Here is a 19,444-nt window from a genome sequence, read left to right on the forward strand (position 1 = left end):
TGCATGCTGTCTTTGCTGTCATTTTTCCTTTCTGCCTTCCCCTGGTCCCCACCTTCCCTTCTGGGGTATCCCTTTAACTTCTGTCTTCTGTATTTAAGGAGCCTGGAAAAATACAGCTCCTTTGGACAACCTCACATTGCTGACGGGAGTAATTTTCTCAGAGAAAGCTCACACTTTCTTTTTTTTTTTTTCTCATTTTAGTTTGTAATTGGGATTTTTTTGTGTGAAGCTTTTGTTTTCATAGAGTGTAAAATATGGACTCTTAAACTTGTTAGCCAAATGTTAAAATAGTGTTGACATTTTGTAGACTACAGCAATATTAAGAAATACCAAGCATTTGTCAGTTTCTTAAATTCCTGTCCTAAGTGCATTTGAGTTATTAATTTGAGTTATTATTTTTACAGTGAACTGGTAAAGCGTTTTTTACCAAAAGCATCTCAATTCACCTTTGAAGAATTTATCACTTGAAGAATTTAGGTGCCTAACTTTTTAATTTTTACCGGTCACTTCTGTTGGAAGCATTTCCTTATCTGACTAGTCTATATCTCCGATACCATCAAAACAAGATGAATGTTCAGAGTTTGTATCACCTTTGGGAAATCAGAAAAACTCTGGTCATTGTAGGAATTGATATGTCAGCAATAAATCATGAATAAAATATCTGAGTAATCAAAACATTTATTTTATGTAAGACATTGGACTTCACATTCAATGTCATCCATCCTAAATTAACACTGAAGCCAAAATATTGTCCTTGGTTAAATCAAGGTTAGAATATATATATTTTTTTTAATCAGGAATTGTGATAAAGTTTCTGAAAGTAAGCAGTCACCAGATAATTGAAAGAGGTATGAATAAACTTTACAAAAGAGTTCTACCTTACTGTGAAATACTTCATAGAAAACTTCATTACAGTAATTTTTAGGCATGGAAATTATTAAGTAATATTAGCTTATTACAATTCATAGATTACAGATTAACAGGACAAATTAGTGGCTTGACCTCCAGTGGACAGCACTTTATAAGTACAGCAAAAGTATAAATTAATATCAGCTGCTTTCTCCAGAGGTGAATTGTACTGACCCTTTATGAGGCAAAAAATACTGAATCATTTATGAGAAATAGCTGTGAGTGATTTATGGAAGATTATAATGCATTTACTAAGAAAAATTAGTATCTTATGCAATGAAAAATCATCTACCTGAAATATGTCATTTATACTAAAATTATTTTCCCCCTTTTTGTTTTGTGTTGTTTTCTTCCTAGGAACCTGTATGTATTCCATAAGCCACACACATATGCTTATAATTACCAGAAGACAGATTTTAAGGTATATGACTATATTGAGTTTGTATGTACTTTTAAAATTTTTTGTCAAAACTTTACATAATTCGATAGTACATATTTCCTAAATTTCACTGGTACACCAAATAGAACTGCTATTACTGAAAAAATAATAACACCTTAGAATTATTACAGTCAATATAATGATGTTTGCTAGAAAATACCCAGAAGTGATTCATTGTGTTTAAGACAAGGGGAAAAAATGTTGTGGATTGCCATTGCAGAATAATTCAAAACATATTGAATAAGTAAATCATAAAAGTTGGTAGTGAGAGTATATTTTAGAGTGAAACACATCTCCATCCATTCATCTTGAATGAAATCTACTTCATAGCAATTTAGAGACTTTTCTAAATTAATTTCAATAATGATTCAGCTTCAGAATCCCCTCTTCAGTTCTCATTCATCTTCACCTGTCACCTAGTACCCAAATCAGGGGTCTGTTCAGCTTAACCCTCCATTTTCTCTTTACATACTAAGTCCTATGATCAGGTTCTGATGCAGAACTAACCCTCAGTTACACTGAAATAATGATAGCTTTTTAAACCTGCCATTAGTTCTTATTATCAGAATGCTATTCAACATGTCTGAATATCCTGTTCCAGCTCTAGTTGCATGCTGTAACTGTAGTGTAATTACATAGTACTTTGTTAAGTATAAACTCCAGGTATGAATTTAATATAAAATTCTGTACTGAGAAAGTTAACTACATGGATTGTGCTTCATAATTGTAGTGCCTCTACACCTCTCTGTATTTATAATCAAATCATAACAAATTTTATCAAAAATTACACGATATAATTCCACAAGCCGTAATCAAATGCAGACTATATAACCTTCTGTGCTGTTGTGCTAAAAACGTATCTAATCACCCTTTGCTATAACATCATTCTATTTTTTACATTGATAAGCATGAGATGTTTACACTATTAGGCAAATTCTGTATCAGCATTATAAAAACACTTTTATATTATGCTACAAAGCTAACAGGAATTGTATTCCAGGATCAAACACCAAAAATGTATTGATATGTCTTCAGGAAAAAGCTGACATATTAAAAGAGTTCTGAAGCAAAGAAGCTTATTCACCTTCAGATTTTGAAGAATATCTAGGAACAGCAGAGTCATTCTACTGTTTTTGATATTTGAACAAGAATTATGTATTAAAGTTGAGAATGAAAAATGCTGCCTCCATACATAATGAGGCAGAATCAGTTATGTTTACCAATTAAAAGAGCCTTTATTTATTATAAGCTACTGTGTCTAACTAGAGTCCGGAAGTTGCAACACAAAGCAAACATTTTGTTCTTCTGTTAAATGCTGTTTGTCAAGGGGAACTACTGAAGTACTACATGTAAAGAAAATCATGTAAAAGTAGATGAATTCTCATTCAAGAAACTTTTACATTTTCTTTTATCTCCTAACTGAACAATATGGTTTATACATGCAGCATGAGGCTCTGGGCTCGAATGATATCTGCTATTTGGAGGAAATAAGGACGACTAATTTCTTCTTTTTCATACTGTATCTATGGTCATAATATCAAAAATCTAATGCTTTTTATAAGTCTGAGCAGGCAATATTCAACAAAAATGAGAGAGAGTAAAAAATGAGAGATATTAAAATGTCTTTTTTCTATACAGTCTACTGATGATCGAGTCCTCTATTATTTACTTGTGGACAGTCTGAAATCCACTGAAATACTGGTTAGTTTCTCTGCATTAGTACGCTGGGACATTGGAGGTAAGGCCAATGCAGAAAAGTGTATGTTAATGTTTAATATGTTTATGCAGTTGAGTTTAGCTATGGAGTATTTTGGCATAGTTTAGCATTAAATAGTAAAGTTGATTCTTGGTAATACACTAAAAGTCCAAGGAATGTTTTCTTGTTACTTCATATTGAAAATGAATATTTTCTTGAAAGGATCCCTTTACTGTATATTATGTTTTGATGCATGCTTTTCATCAATATCTTTCTGATATGGATTTCCTTGTGTTTCTTAGTCTTTTTTTTTTTTTTAATCTACATAATTTTCATTCTTGAAAGCCACTTTATGCCTGAGCTGATAAAAATGCAGTAAAGTTAGTAATATGACTAGAGATGATTTTTGAATTGATTTATAAACCAATGCACAGTAAGCTCATTTAAAGGTGTATTATTTCAAAATCCAAAAGTTTGGATGGTTTAAATAAAAATTGTTTGAATTCTATTGGAATCATAGAATAGCATACAGTAAAGCTAATGAATATTATGATGATCAGCTTAAGTTAAAAAGACATTTGAACATCAGGTATAGACATAATTTTAGTGCTTCAGGAGTACAGCAGCTAGAACCAAAAGAAATCTTAAAACCAAACCTAAACAACAACAACAAAAACAATACCAAAACCTAATCAACCTGTTAAAATAACTAAACTATAGTATGAATATAAGCTTTGTATATGTGTTCACTTTCTTTGCAAGATAACAGAATATGCATTCTAAAACTTTTAAGAAGTTTTAGAGCATCTTTAAGTGACTTGGAAGATATCAGATTTACACATTCTTTCAATGCCTTGTTTTAGCCGTGGTTTTCTGGTAAATAGTACAAATTAGCCATATTCTGTATCACCTGAGTATTTTTAATGGCTACGTCTTTTCTGTTCATTATCAAAGCCTATATACAGATCTCAATGACTGTAAGGTAGATATATATTCACATAAATTTTTACATAATTATTCACATAATTTTTACTGTTATTCCTTCCCCTTAATTGTGTTTTGTTTGTTTGTTTTGGTGTTTCTGTTTGGTTTTCTCTCTTATCATAGCTACTAAACAAGAAGCTTCTAGTACTTCAAAGGCAATGCTGATGGTTGAACATTTCTCTTGGAAATGTGCAACTCCTGGGGAGCATGTGCTGAAGATGCATACATATGCAACCAAAGCTACTGTGTTAAATCTTCCTGTTGGGTATGTATGAGCCTTCATTTCTGAAAGCTTCTTTATGCTTAGGGATTGAGATGATTTTTTACTTTATATAGTAACTAAGGTTTTATTTTCTAAAACTTAAGTTTTTGAAATATCAAACTGTTTGATAGCTAAGATTTGGTAAGACTACAAAATTGCTAGGAATTTAAAAAAATTAACCAAGCCCTTATAAAGATTTTGAACTTTTTGATCTTGTTTAAGAGTACTTAGCAAGACAAATCATGTTTGTTAGTTTATATGTTTTAATACAAAAATATTATGAACTAGAATACAAATTTTACATAACATTATTTCTAACTAGAATGATTTTGAGATATTTCTCAAAATGCCAACAAAAATAAAAAGATTAGGAATTTTAGTGGAACTATGAAAGAATAATGCAGGAGGTTCATAGCTTTTTTTAAAATAGGATTTATGAACCATGAAAGGAGAAATTCTGGTGGCATCCAAGAAGCCTTGCATAGCTTACCTCACATTCTAAAGTTGTTCCAAAACTGTATTACTAGTGCGTAATGTAATAATGTGCTTAATGTAATATCTTCATATGTAACTCCATATATGTAGTGTAGAGCATTGCCTGATTATTAAAATAAATAGATAAAAGGCAAAAGCCTCTGATATTTGTTAGTTTCTGAAAATGTTTCCAGTGAAAGAAGATGACATCACTGTATCTTGCCTTAAGCAGGAGGTTGCTGACTAATTCATTGAGGCCTTTTACATTTCCAAAAATAGAAACACACCAGTTTTATCTCAAAAAGATGACACAAACTGTATTTGAAAAGTAATGATCTGAATTTTCAGCTTGCTTTTTTTTCTGTTCTCCTAAGATAATTTATCTTTCTTAAAATATAAATCAGTATCATGCTGCATACTTAGAGTACAACAAAATGTACTTTAGAGAATTGATTGAGTATATATCAAATATGTGTCATATATTTTAAATCCCTTAAAACAACAAACAAATAAATACGCATAGAGAAAAAACCACACAACACTAGCATGTTGATATTAAAATTAGATCTTTAATATAGCTCTCTAATTGTCTGGATTTGGATTAATATCGAAAAGATACTATTCTGATTGTAGGTTAGTTCTTTGGCACGTGCATTTCCTAAGCATGGTTTCCAAATTTGCATACCCCTGTCCTCTGCGAAGCCAAAATAAATTCTTCTTCTTGCACCTGCAAACTTCAAAGCTACTAGAGATACAGGCAATTCTAAAAGTTAAGCATCCCACTTTTGAATCTCTCTCCTCTATTCAGGCTTTCAGTAAGCCTTAATTTACAGCAGGTTTGGGAAACAAATGGGTTTATTGACTGCTGCCCCCTTTTCATTGTAAATGAGAAATGACTTGCTCATCCTGGAAGGCAGTTTCTTCCCTCTGCCTCTTGGTTGCCAGGGGGCACCTCACATTTCACTCCAAACTAGATACGGTTAAAAAAAATCTTTTGGGATGTGGTTAGCAATATAACTCTCCTTTCTTATTCTCACTGCTCTCTCTCTGTTTAAAACAAAGTTGCAGCTTTTACAAACCTACTGAGCTAAATGCTATTCTGACAATGATATAAGACCATGAAACTTCGCTATTTAATGGCAATAGATTTCCCAAGTATTTCAGAGGGACTGTAGGAAATTACTCACTGGAGAGAGGAGCTTGAGACCCCAGTGTTGTATAACCATAGTTGGGAATATTTTGACTTATGATTGGAACCTGTTTTAGAGTATGGTGAGCTAAACAAGAATAAGATGGGCATATGCCAATAACACATACTGAATTTCTGTTGTTTGCCACCTGAGTAGATAACAGTTGGATGGTTTGGCCCACAGTTGCTACACATAGCCACCAATCTGAAAGGTTCATCTACCAAGCGTCTGTTAAATTTTTCTGTTTTTTACCGCTGCAAACATGGAAATTATGGTCTAATTTATTTTTATGACCTGAACATTTATCTTCCTATCAAAGTTTTCTAAAGCAAATGTGTTTTTAAGTGTAGCTACCTGACTGAAGGATTTTGGGTATATCCACCTGAAATATTGAAATCATGTATTTTGATATAGAAAAGAGAGTAAAATCTAATAAATAAACAAATAAAATAGTGACTTTTCTGATTTTACCTACAGCGTATACCTGGAAGTTCTTGCAAAGCAAGAAATTAGGAATTCAGGATTTGAAGAGCTAGAAAAATCTAGGAAAGGATTTCACTTTTGCCAAATGTTTGTATGAAAGGAAAAATCTAAGATTTACTATGACTTTAAAACAAAACTTTTTTTTTTCTTTAATGTAGGCGACACATACTGCTGTTCACAGTAAGTTCTCCCATAGGATACCATATTCATCTCTGTAGCATGGTGCCATGTGTTTTTGGAGAAGAGGATGCTGTGATTCCAAGTCTAGAAAAGGTATGCATAGCAAGAACCAGTCAAACATCATGCTAAAGCTGTTTCTGACTGCTATTTAGTTTTAAAGTGAAGTACTGTTGGATCTTCATTTAGTTATTATGTTTCAGTATGAAATGGATGAATAGATAGAAGAAATATATTTTATAACAAGTACCAAGTTGGATTTTGCAACAGTTGTCTTGTATAAATGTGGAAGTAAGCATCAGATAGTATAGTAGTTCACAGAGAACAGCAGTGTGGAATGGAATACTCAAAATACTCTTGCTGAAATACATATGTCAGATTGTGTATAAGTTCTCTGTTGGAGGCATGTGGTAAAATACATGTACAAATATAATTCCATATTCAAACGTACCTGTCTAGTAAAAATAAATTGTCACATCAATAACATTTGTTTTGTCCCATGAGATCACATATTACTCACTGAGTCGCAGAGGAGTAGCTTTTATCCCTAAAATAAACAATTGATTCAAACAATTTTTCATTACTGAGATAAGAGGCCACGGGGAGTAATCACTACTGCTTTTGGTCTTTGTTGCATACATTCCAGACAGATATCACTGACATTTATATTTTCAAGATTTCTTTGGCAAGTGCTATGCCCAAATACTTGGCATGGACAGATGGGGAGGGAGTGTAGCTTCTAGATCTCAGTAGTGCAGTAAAATAAAATTAAAAGATGAGTATAACAACAAATTTATATAGCAATGTAGATCCTCCTGGGCAAGCTCTGGAAGTGTGGGATCGATGAGTGGACAGTGGGGTGGACTGGGAACTGGCTGGATGGCAGAGCTCAGAGGTTTGTGCTCAATGGTGCTGAGTCTAGTTGGAGGCCTGTGGCTAGTGGTGTCCCCCAGCGGTCAGTACTGGGTCCAGAGCTATTCAACTTATTCATCAATGATCTGGATAAAGGGACACAATGCACCCTCAGCAGATTTGCTGATTATACAAAGCTTGGCGGAATGGCCGACATACCGGAAGACTGTGTGGCCATTCAGAGGGACCTGGACAGGCTAGAGAGTTGGGTGGACAGGAACCTCGTGAGGTTCAACAAGGGCAAGTGCAGCATGCTGCACCTGGGGAGGAATGTCCCCCGGCACCAATACAGGTTGAGGGCTGACCTGCTGGAGAGCAGCTCTGCAGAAAGGGACATGGGGGTTGTGGTGGACAACAAGTTAACCATGAGCCAGCAGTGTGCCCTGGTGGCCAAGAAGGCCAATGTGATCCTAGCCTGAATCAGGAGGAGTGTGGACATCAGGTCGAGAGAGGTGATCCTCCCCCTCTACTTAGCCCTGGTGAGGCCACACCTGGAGTATTGTGTCCAGTTCTGGGCTCCCCAGTACAAGACGGACATAGAACTTCTAGAGATGGACCAACGTAGAGCCACGAAGATGATTAAGGGATTGGAGCATCTGTCTTATGAGGAAAGACTAGGCGAGTTGGGCCTACTTAGCCTAGAGAAGAGGAGACTGAGAGGGGAACTTATCGACCTCTACAAATAGCTGAGAGGACAATGTAAAGAGGATGGGGCCAAACTTTTCTCAGTGGTGACCAGTGATAGGACAAGGGGTAATGGGTATAAATTGAACCACAGGATGTTTCATCGCCATATGAGGAAGAACTTCTTTACAGTTCGGGTGACAGAGCACTGGAACAGGCTGCCCAGAGAGTTTGTAGGGTCTCCTTCTTTGTAGATATTCAAAATCTGCCTGGATGCAATTCTGTGTAACATGCTCTAGGTGAGACCCTGCTTGAGCAGAGGGGTTGGACTAGATGATCTCTGGAGGTCCCTTCTAACCTCAAACGTTCTGTGATGCTGTGAATCAGGGTCCTAATAATTGGACATTAAAACAGCTTAGGTAAATTTACAATGTTTATTGCAGCAAAGAGGTTTAAATGTGAGAATCTGTGGCATTAAAAAATGACTTTTGGCTAGACTATACCCTTTACTTCAGAGTATCATTAGCAGGAAAGTGTCCACATTTTTGCACAGAAATCCTGATGAAGATTAATGATGACTTAGGCAGCATGTATTTGGACTTTTATTCAGGAAGACACAAATACTCATCTATACCCTTTTATAATATAAAAGATGCTGTGCATTTCAGATGACAGCAGTTATCTTAACACTGCAGTAGAAAGTTTATATATGCATCTTATTTTTGAATAAATGTTCTAGAACTAAAGATATAGGAAAAATAAAATCCGTAATAGATATGCATTATGCTACCTGTTATAATGTTGTAATATTTTCATTTCAATAGCTAAAGTCAGTAAAATTTTGCATGTTTTGAATTTTGATTAAATTTAAATTTTGAATACATAATTGATTTTGTTTATAAAATTAACAACAATCAGTTGATTTAAGAAAAAATTAATACTTCAGCACAGGAAAAAAGTCCTTGTATACTATCACAGCCTACAAATGAAACAAAAGAAAATCTTAGAACAATCTTGCTAACAATGGTTGGTTTTCTGCTCTTTCCCCAGGAGAGCTTCAGATTTATAGAACAAGCTACAGCTATCCTGAAAGCTATTGGTAATGTGATAAATAATTTCAGCAATAAGCCTGAACTTTCTGAAGCCTTGAAGGAGCTGAAGCTAGCTCACTGTCCTCCTGGTCTCCATGGTACTGGAATGGCTGAAGAACACTTCAAGGTGAACAAACAATTTTAATGAACATGTATCTAAAGGCTACAGAAGTCAGATAACGGCTTAACATTGTTGTCTACTTCAAACCAATGACTATACTTTTAAAAAGGACATCACAACAGTTTCAAATGTGGCATTCATTATTAAGTGAATGCATAAATGAAACTTGCAATGGTGTACCATAATTATCTTCTCTTAGTATGAACACATTTTAATATGTGCGCTACGTGCTCTAAATTTTAGCCTCTGGTTTTGTCAGTTTCATTAAGCACTTTTTGGGGCACGAAACATCAGCAATTTAATTTTATGACTTAAGTTTAGATTTAAAAAACACTACCTGAAATGGAAAAAAAAAATCCAACATGATTCCTTTCTGTGCCTAATATTGATGGTACAGGAAAACATTGATACAACATATGTTCCTGTAGACAGCAATGAATTTTTGTTTCAGGCATGCCATTTCCAAGTTTATTTTGTGTTGTTTTGAAACTGCCACATTCTTATTTCACTTTTATGCTGTGTATGTGTGATTAATTCAATGGTCTTTGTATACATGATAAAAAAGTTACACTTTCTGTGTAGACCTCTGTACTGTAACTTTTCATTATTATGAAGAGTGCAACAAAAACGTGATATAAGAAGGTATGGTAATTTTAATGTCTATGTAAACGTTGACAGTACTGATAGAGCTTTTTTTTTGTTTACAGTCAATGCTTTATATATTCCAGTTTCACTTTCATCAAAGTACTGGAAAGTTCACACAGTTTAGATTGTTTATTTTAGAAGACTGAGTAGAAGAAAGGGCACCATATTCTTAAAATCGATTATATTAAAACAATAGAGCACCTAAGTCTATTTTTTGATGTAAAGGCTTGATACCAGGCTCAAAATCAGCAAAACAGGAGAACTATAAGCGGTTCCAGGTGCATCTCTTATGAAAGAGCCAATTTTCATGCCAAGTCCAACACGGACTCTCTGCATTTGGACTTGCATTTGGACAATGCATTGCTTTGGACTCTCTCCCAAGTCCAAAAAGTCCCCTCTGAAAAAGAAAATACAAATTTTAAATGTATTTTCTACTATGAAATGTGTAAAACTTAGGGACTTGAAGAAAAATTCAGGAGGCATCTCTCTTCTCCCCTCACAAAACCAGTATATATATTTGTAAAGGAATAAGAAAAACAAACAAACAAAAATAAAATAGAATAAATGAGAGGCACTGAATTAGCCAACAGTGATTCATGAATGAAAATATGGAAATAATCTATCTTTAATATAGACAATGAAAAATGATTCTGAATATAAACATGTATTAAAGTAATTTCTCTCTTCACCAGTGTTAATTTTTTCAAAGGAAGTTTTTATTAATATTACTATACATAACTGGAGATAAAATGTTTCCAGAAAGCAGAACAATTTGGAAATAAGGTCAATGAAAGAGAAAAATTATCAGATAAATATTTTTCCATTGAGTTATTACCCTGTTCTTTAGTTCAAATTGTGAGACAGGCTCTGAAAAACACACTTTAAAATTTCTAATCTAGCTAGGGATGGAAAAAGCGACTACATTTCTGCTTGTTAAAGAGCATCAAGGTGTTGAGAATGAAAACATCACTTTAGTCCTATAAATAAGACACCAAGTTTTCCCCTTTCATCCATCAGTATATTCTTACTTTTAATAGTGGTACCATCGATTAATTCAGGATGCCCATTTAGTTGCTTGTCTCTGTTCTAATAAGAATGTCATTTGTCATGATGGCAATTGTGTGTTCTTACATCCTCTGGTCTGAGACAATCAGCTCACTTTACATAGACTGATAAACTATTTTGGGATGATAAAAACGTGCTTTACATTCTGTCCTGTATTTAACAAGTCAGATACGAAACAGGTTTTCTCTTGATTGCTGGCATGAAGCACTGTAGTTCCACAGTGAGGACTAATTTTCATTTACTGTATGAGAGGAACTTAAACATGTAATGAAAAATAAAATTAAACAGTTTTTGCAACTTTAATGACGAACAATATAAATCAGTTTTTAAAAATGAATAATTCTCTGATAAATGTTTTTCTTCTTTTTGATTTTAGGTTTTCAATAGTGCATTTTGGTATTTGATTAAATATGTGTTGGGCAAGAAGGTTCCTTACAGATATAAATTTGCCTTCAGGTCCTTCACTTTGGATTTTAAAGATACTGAGATTTTTGAGGATGACAGTGTGTCTTCAGGTACTGGACCAGTATTGTTAATCACTTCAAACATATCTGCCATTCTTATTTTGGAGGGAATTAACTCTTCACTAATCTTGTGTTTTCTCTCCTGGTTCATTAAGAATGAGAAATGGTTTGTTTCCTATGAGATGCCCAAGATTTCTGACAGATCTGATAATAGAACTAATCCTTGTCTTTGTTCCAGAAAGTATGTTTATGTTTTATTAATTTATAAAATCGCTCTTTGTCTTCTTTGAATTGCATTTGTCAGTATTAATGAGCACTTACAGATACTTTATTTTACCTGGTATACTGCAGTTCATGGATCTCTTTCAAATTATCATCTGAAATGAATTCAAATAGCTACAGTGTACATGAAATGAGAACAAGGGAAGGCTCAAGTTACTACCTTTACTGCAAGTTCTTTTTCTTGGTGGTGGATTGATTACCAGCTCTCCCTCCCCCTTTCCTCCCTCCCCCCCCCTTTTTTTTTTTGAAGCCTATTAGTTGCCAAATCATTGTGTTTGCTGGCTAGTATTCTGGCTAGTCACACGTGTAGTGTGGGAACTAGCTACAGCATTGTCCACCTCATCTCCAGTCTGTGATTAGGGTATGTTAGCTATCTGAAGGTACTGTGGGAGGGATCATGATATTATAGGGAATGTGACAGGAAGTTTGGTGACACTGAATGGGGCAATAACGTGTGCAGGCTTTGCTGGTTCCCCTTCCCAGAATAATTCTCTCATTGCAGGTTCTTTTCCTCATTTTATATGCAGGCTGGAGGCATAAGGATTTAGAATTAAGTTCACCTGGCAGCCAGATACATGGCTCTTTTCCATTTCCATAGACTTGTTTTACTATCTGTGTAACTTTTTAATCTATTAATATTTATTTTATTAATGTAAGCTTTATGTTTATGGCTTCATAACAAGACAAAAAGAATTAATCTGAAAAATTGGCATGAAGATGCATTTTCACCATTTAAAGATCATTCTTTCAGGGTTACTTATCTTCCCCTTCTGCAGTTATGAACTTACAATATGAAGTCTTTGCTCTTGGTCAACAAAAAAATGATATTACTTTCCTTTCATTAGTCAATTTATTTTGGAAAGTCGGTATAAAAAAACTTCATTAAAATTTACATGAATATATTTACTGACAAAATAATGTAATAAATTTTGAGAAAGCACCTATATTTGTCTCTGTTGTTGCTTTAATGGGGATTTTCCTCCAAATCTCTCTTCTGAAGGTTATTGTTTTTGATATGCAAAAGATGAAGAGTCGGACAGAATGACTGCATAACTCAATGTGTTTTTCAGATTTATATTCTAAGACAAAAGTAAAAGTTATAAGGGCCCGTCTGTTGACATTTGTAACAATACTTGAAGTCGACACCTGTCACATTTTTCAAGATGATTGTGCAACTAATTTCTGTATTCCAAAAAAAAATCCAATATTAAGTACTTGTCAACAATAAACAAGAAGGTATTTTTACATTAGATTTGAATAATCAACACAGCTAGAATATATGAAGTTTTCATATAGCAAAGACGTCATACATGTTACTGAATTATAAGGTATAGTGTGGCAGATTATTTTTGTTTGTTTGTTTTGATTCTCCACCTAAATCATAAAAAGTGGAAGAAATATATGGCAAAGAAAATTTTTATTTCAGTTAGCTTTCCTACAGTGTAAAATTTATCTTTTTAATTTTGTTGCTTTTCCAGACCTAAATCACAAGAGGTTGGAAAGTGAATTGTTTCACTTTGCCTTTATTTACCTTTGGATGTATATATTTTGCCCTGCTTGATAAAGATTGCATTAGAGTAAGTGCATGCTTTTGTTCAGGTTCCATCCCAGAATGCTAAAGTAATGGAGACAGCTACATTTGAAAAAGCATAAAGCAAGCCAAATGGTGGGGGAAAAAATAAGTAGATAGTAGGAAAGCACAAGTGGCAAATGCATTATAGGAATGCCTAGAAGGACCTGGTTTATCTGGCCTGCAACAACACTGCTGCATTGTCAGGTTAGTTGCACAGATCGTATAACAACTTGAATTATAATCCTTTGAAAACTAACAGTTATCACTGTAAAGTACCGTAATAGATGAGTAAAATCTTTTTGTTGTCTGTGTCTGAGGGTAGATCTATGCAAGTCTGAACTTTAAATGCCACCTCCATTTTGTATTAGCATATTCATTTTGCACAGTGTGCTAAATACACCACAAGACTTGCCCAGGGCAAGGTATGTCACAATGTACTGCAGTTAGTAGCCCTTTCTGGCAAAGTTTCTGAGAAGTCACCCTGAAAACAACTTAGTGACATTGATCTGTCTGCCAAATACCATCCACCCCTATGGAACAGCTAGCACAGGAGCCACAGGAGATGTGAAAGTCCATGCAGTATGACAAAAAGATAGAAGATTCTGAAGCTGATTGCTTCTCCATGTCATGGCTGTTCTATGGTTTTCTGGAGAGAGAGAGTAGATAAGAGACTGCAGAATCTCAGGGAATCATGAGATATTGAATTTACGGAGGTGTGTGATGCTTCTTAGAAAAGAAAGCCTATCAGGATGACGTTACACAGGACAAGGTGAGACGGTCTTAACAGTTCAATGCTGCTTGGCTGCTCTCTGTTGCACGCTCCCTCTGCTTACTCTTTACTGGTTTTCTTGGACTCTGTAATGAGCCAACCCAGTTCACTAACTCAGTCTTTGGCACTGATTTCTAAGTCTAGAGTCTTGGTCACTTGACAATCATTTAGGCACAATTCAAAGGTTACATTTCTTTCTTGTGGATAAATTCCAGCTATAAAGTTGTAGAGTACCTTTTGAGTGCAGTTCTGTAAGAATCTTCTGGTCTAAAACTTTATCTTGTCTAGAAGTCAAGCTGTTAGCTATAAGGTTATCTGTGTAAACCATTTTTGAGAAATCCTATACCGGCCCTGTTCTCTCCTGGAACAAGCTTTTCTTTCTTGAAATAGTGGTTAAGAGGGTGATCACACAGTTATGTGGTGGGACTGAAGGGATAACTGTAGACATTTGTTTCCTCTTCCACTCTGTTTGGATTCGAACTTGAGTTCCAATACAGGGGAGGGAAGGTTTGCCACTAATTGACTGAATATGTAAAGTGTCTCTCTAGTACTATATGCAAAATGGACCTAATCAATAAAAGCATTATATTGCATTGCCTACAGTATCCACACTATCAGGAGAAAATTGCAACTGATTTCACTGTTGAACTAAGTTTTGTTAGGCTGCTTGGAGAACTTCAGTTTTATTAATAGCAGTGTATCTTGTAATTAACAAATAAAACAGGTCAGAAATTCCTGATGAATCAGTTTAATTGTAATGTCAAATGCTGATCATTTGAAGCATCCCCTAGTGAATATTTTTTGATTTAAAGCATTTCACAATACCACACATCTCTGTTTAAAAGACAAAATACTGAGAAATGTGAAGTCAAAACAAAGCTTATAGATCAGAATATTTAATTTTGTCTAGCATTACTTTGACTCATGTTACAAATCAAAATATTTTTGTTCTTATGAAAATGTATTTGAAAAATAAATAAAAAAAATACATATTTAAGAACATGTAATTTTACAAAACATTCAGTGTTTCACAATCAGTGTTTCCAGTTTTCACCCTGATTTGGTGTAACTTTTGACAGTTCACATGAATAAGTAGTAAGGTTTTGTCATTTCTGTGCACGACTGCATCCAAGTTACCGTATTTGTATATTTAGAAACAACTCAACATTTAATTGACTGTATACCCATGTATTCTTTAGCCTCACAGATTAGACCAGATGGCCTCCAATGGTCCCCTCCAGTCTATATTATTCTGTGCTTACAAGCTTCTATCTTATAAAGGTGGCTGTACCGTGAATCTTGTTGAGTTCTGATCTGTTCTCTGTTGAAGTGGTGTTGTGTAACACCACTACACAGAGTGTTTCAGAACCACTAGATATTAAAAAAGCTTTCTGGGGTTTGGAAATAAGACAATAATGAGGATTGATGGTTGGAAGCAATCAATCTTATCAATGTTTGATACAAGAGATTAGATTGAAATGTGTGATCTTCTAGTTGATGACAGCATTATCTTTTCTTAAGCTAGTGTGTCCCACATTTCAAGCAGCGCTCTCTCCTCCTTTTTGTTTGTTGGTATTTCATTTTGGAGCACAGTTTCCTTCCCCTCTCTCTGTCTCACCCTCCTCACTGTACATTGTTGCAGTTCCAAACTGGCCTCCTGGCACTGCTTCCTTGTAGTGCTGCTCCCCATACCCTTTCCCTAAATCCTGGTACTGATGGCTTCCAGGATGCTAATTCTAGGCAAGGATTCCTTCAGAGAGTTCATTAGTAATTTTTCAGATCCTACTGATTTCTGTTCCACTCAAAAACTCCTTGATAACAGAAAGTCGAGTCAGATAAATGAGCTTCCACTTTATCATAGATCCTACCCTTAATCTACAGCTCCTTAGCAAAGGCTGAATATAATATTTTGAATAATGTTAATGTTTAAATTATTACTTCATAAAATGATCAGATTGAGAGATAGAATCACTTAAAATGTTACGAGGCTCTTAAGCTATATGGAGATTTAGGCTTTGATGCATCAAATTCTATTGGCTTATGTTTGGAAGGTTATTTTGAAATTATATTAAAAGATTTGTTTTTTAAAAATACACTGAAATAGCTGTCTGTAAAAAGAAGTAAGGACTTGATGATTTGGTATTTGGCAGTAGCATAGTAGCTGCATGCTAACTTTATAATTACACAGTATGTGGTGTCTATTTTTATCATTATAGGAGGAAAATTTTAGGAGACACATTTTTGTCATATATGGAAGTCATGCATAAACCACTGTGTTTCTCTAATATAGCTCTCAAATCATTTGTTTATTTTTTCACTTCATAGCAAGCAGCTACAGGACTTCCAGCTTTAACGATGTTGCTCATTCTCTCACCCTTACTTCGGAGAGTTCTGAGGTTAATTCCCCTGGTAGCTGGCAGAAAAGAATTCCCACTTTTGAAGAAGAAGCAGCGGCTCTTAAACTCCAAGCCATTTGGAGGGGGGCTTATGTGAGGAAAGTACTGAACAGCAGAAAACCAGGTGTGTCCTTTAAAAGTAGCTTTTTAAAAAAAAATATTTCATGCTTCATCTTGTTCAAATATTTAAAGATTTGGTTCCTAATTATACCTGGTTAAAGTGAACCAAAATGCAGTAGAACATTATAGTTCAATGAATAATCTCATATAAATCTATGAAGTGTTCAACCTAGCCACTTAGCACATATGATTCTAAAAAGTAATGTAAGACAACTGCCATTGATTTCCATAAATATTAAAGCAGAATCTACATTAAGATAGTTTTAGGTTAGAGCTGGGTTAAATGTTTATTTTCTACAAAAGCAAGTAAAGGTTTTAAATATGTATGTGTCCTTCTTTTACATCATTGCAACAAGTAGGTTTGTCTGTGTTTTTCTAAACTATATTTTAACACTGTCATGTTGATTTGTGATGAGACATACAGTAGAAATTACAGGAAAATGTGTATGGACACCTGTGATGACAGAATCCTAAGGAAATTAATAAAGTAATACATTTGGAGAGTTTCTCAGTCTGTACATTCATGTGTATTTGTGTTTTATTTTCTTGGTCTTTTTTTGTTTGTTTGTTTTGTTTTGTTTTTTGTTTTAATGTGTATAGCAAATAACAATTTGAACTTAGGCTTTAAGAAACCTAAATGTCATTGGCAGAGTTTAGTATTTCCAATGATTTTAAACTGGTTTAAAGAAATGTTCTGATAAAGGTAGTAGGAAAAGGTGGTGTGAGTGTACAAGTGAAAAAGTGAGAAAAGGTGATCGGAGATGGGGAGAGAGAAAGATCTTAAACAACAAATCCAACTAAGCTTTGGCCTAAAATCCTTTCTTTGTGTGCTTCTGAGGATCATTATGGTTTGTTTTTCATAGATTTGAATTCAGAGCACACTTAGGGGAGGCAGAAAAGCTCTCTTCAAGAGGACCTCCACAAACCATGACCATTTCAGCTCAGAGAACATAAAGAAAAACTCTTATTAATCATGTATCATGTATAATTCTATAAAAGCTGGCATAACCATTTCAAACAGCATTATGATATTGATGAAGTATTTGGAGCATTCATAGTCTAGCCAATCTAAATTTAGTCTTTCTACGGTCATAACTCTGTATTTTCATTCTATTTGAAGCCAGAGATCATCATTAAAAAACCTAGTCAGATACCCAGTTTATGACAGGCTGTTACAGTTCTGCTGGAAACTCTTTTGTGAGTCACATTACCTACATTTCAGTGTCCTGTGGGCAATGTGTAGGAGAGACTGATAGTGAATAAATACAATTCCTCTCCCAACAAGTCCATACAAGCACCTGAGGAATGTAATGGATAATCAGCAGAACACAGCATCAAAGGCTGATCCTGTGTTCAAAAGATGTTATGCTGATGCTATGCTTCATTCTTAGGTATGTAAATAGAGGTATCTTACATAGCAGTTGAAGACTTGTGTTACATTTCTTAGCCAGCAATTCTATCATCTTAGTTGGACTACTGTGTCCAGCTGCAGTGTCTGCAATCCAAGAAGAAAGATAGGTGACCGGATCTGGGTAGAGTTGTAAGGATCATGATTAAAGAAGGGTCTTGTACTTGTATACTGTTAGTTTTGAATTTGACAAAATGGAAGATTAAGAATTACATCATTATAATCTGTAAGTATCCACATGAGAAAAGGAATTTGATAGCAAACAGGTCTTTAGTCTGAGATCTGAAGGGTTAATGAGGTCTTTAGTCTGAGATTCAAAGATTACAAGTTGAATCCAGACACATTCAAACTAGAAAAAGAGGTACTTGTTTTAAAAAGTATAAGGTATTTACCGGAATAAAACAAGAGTTGTATTGGGTTTTCATCACTGAAAATTGTAAAATCAAAAATACACATCCAATTCAAAAAAGGCTTAATTCTTTACATGTGATGAAACAGCATTTAACATGTTAACCAGGCAGTTATATGGAAAGTCAGATCACAAAGATACCTTCTAGCCTTACAGTATATGAATGTCTGAGGATCTTGACAAAGAAAACTGCTCTGTTTTGAGATACATGGTCACCTTACTAAGTCATCCCCGTCTGCTAGAAATTCCTTCCTGACCTAGCATCATTGCTAGGGTTCTCTCTCTTGTATATTTACCTGCACCTGTTGATCTACTCGAGTTATCTTCCAAACTTTCAACTCCTCATCAGTAAATCTAGTGCCGGCTTTCTCCCAGATTATCACCTGCACCCAGTCTTACTTAAGCTTTTCCACCAAGTAGTCTAGTGTCCTCTTAATTTATAAAAAGTGCCATTTGTAAATTAGGAGTTCTTGTAAGCTTTCACTTGTATTAACTCCTACAAATCCCAGAGCCTGGAATCTGCTCTTTTGATGATTCAGATTCTAGAGTTTTATCTTTTTAACTATATATGAGTACCTCAACTCCTTTCTTTAATTTTCTATAATGTCTTAGCTTCCCCTGATTAACCTCTACACTGCTACTTTTAATTGAGGTATTTTCTTTACAGTGCTTTGCTGTTTGGCCTTTTTTTTTTTTTTTTTTTTGTCATACTATTCTTCTCTTTTTTGCCACTATCTATTTTTTTTTCTCCCTTACTTGTCATTGTGGTAAAGTGTAACTTTTTCCCCATCTTCTTACTGTTTTGTTTATTTTTTCATTAATTGTTTATGCAATAAAGGAGGATTTCACATAACTTTAGTCTTAGAAAGTTAAATGTTAGAGGTCTAAAACAGTTGCCTAGTCTTCATCTTCATTCTCCAGATGGAAGTAGACATCCTCAGATGGAAAGAC

The 19,444-nt window shown here is 34.5% G+C and overlaps 1 protein-coding gene across 3 annotated transcripts in view; it reads left to right on the forward strand.

The window, feature by feature from the left end:
- ADGB (androglobin) overlaps positions 1-19,444 on the forward strand; it is a 118,497-nt gene that overhangs the window by 61,639 nt on the left and 37,414 nt on the right. For all 3 annotated transcript variants that reach the window (XM_066994174.1, XM_066994175.1, XM_048067872.2), the window contains 7 exons: positions 1,267-1,330; positions 2,987-3,086; positions 4,152-4,293; positions 6,596-6,710; positions 9,201-9,368; positions 11,449-11,587; positions 16,486-16,680. In XM_066994174.1, the coding sequence (XP_066850275.1) occupies positions 1,267-1,330; positions 2,987-3,086; positions 4,152-4,293; positions 6,596-6,710; positions 9,201-9,368; positions 11,449-11,587; positions 16,486-16,680 (923 nt within the window). The remainder of the gene's footprint in view (positions 1-1,266; positions 1,331-2,986; positions 3,087-4,151; positions 4,294-6,595; positions 6,711-9,200; positions 9,369-11,448; positions 11,588-16,485; positions 16,681-19,444) is intronic.

The sequence above is a fragment of the Anser cygnoides genome, chromosome 3 (assembly GCF_040182565.1).
Source record: "Anser cygnoides isolate HZ-2024a breed goose chromosome 3, Taihu_goose_T2T_genome, whole genome shotgun sequence".
NCBI classification, from domain to species: domain Eukaryota; kingdom Metazoa; phylum Chordata; class Aves; order Anseriformes; family Anatidae; genus Anser; species Anser cygnoides.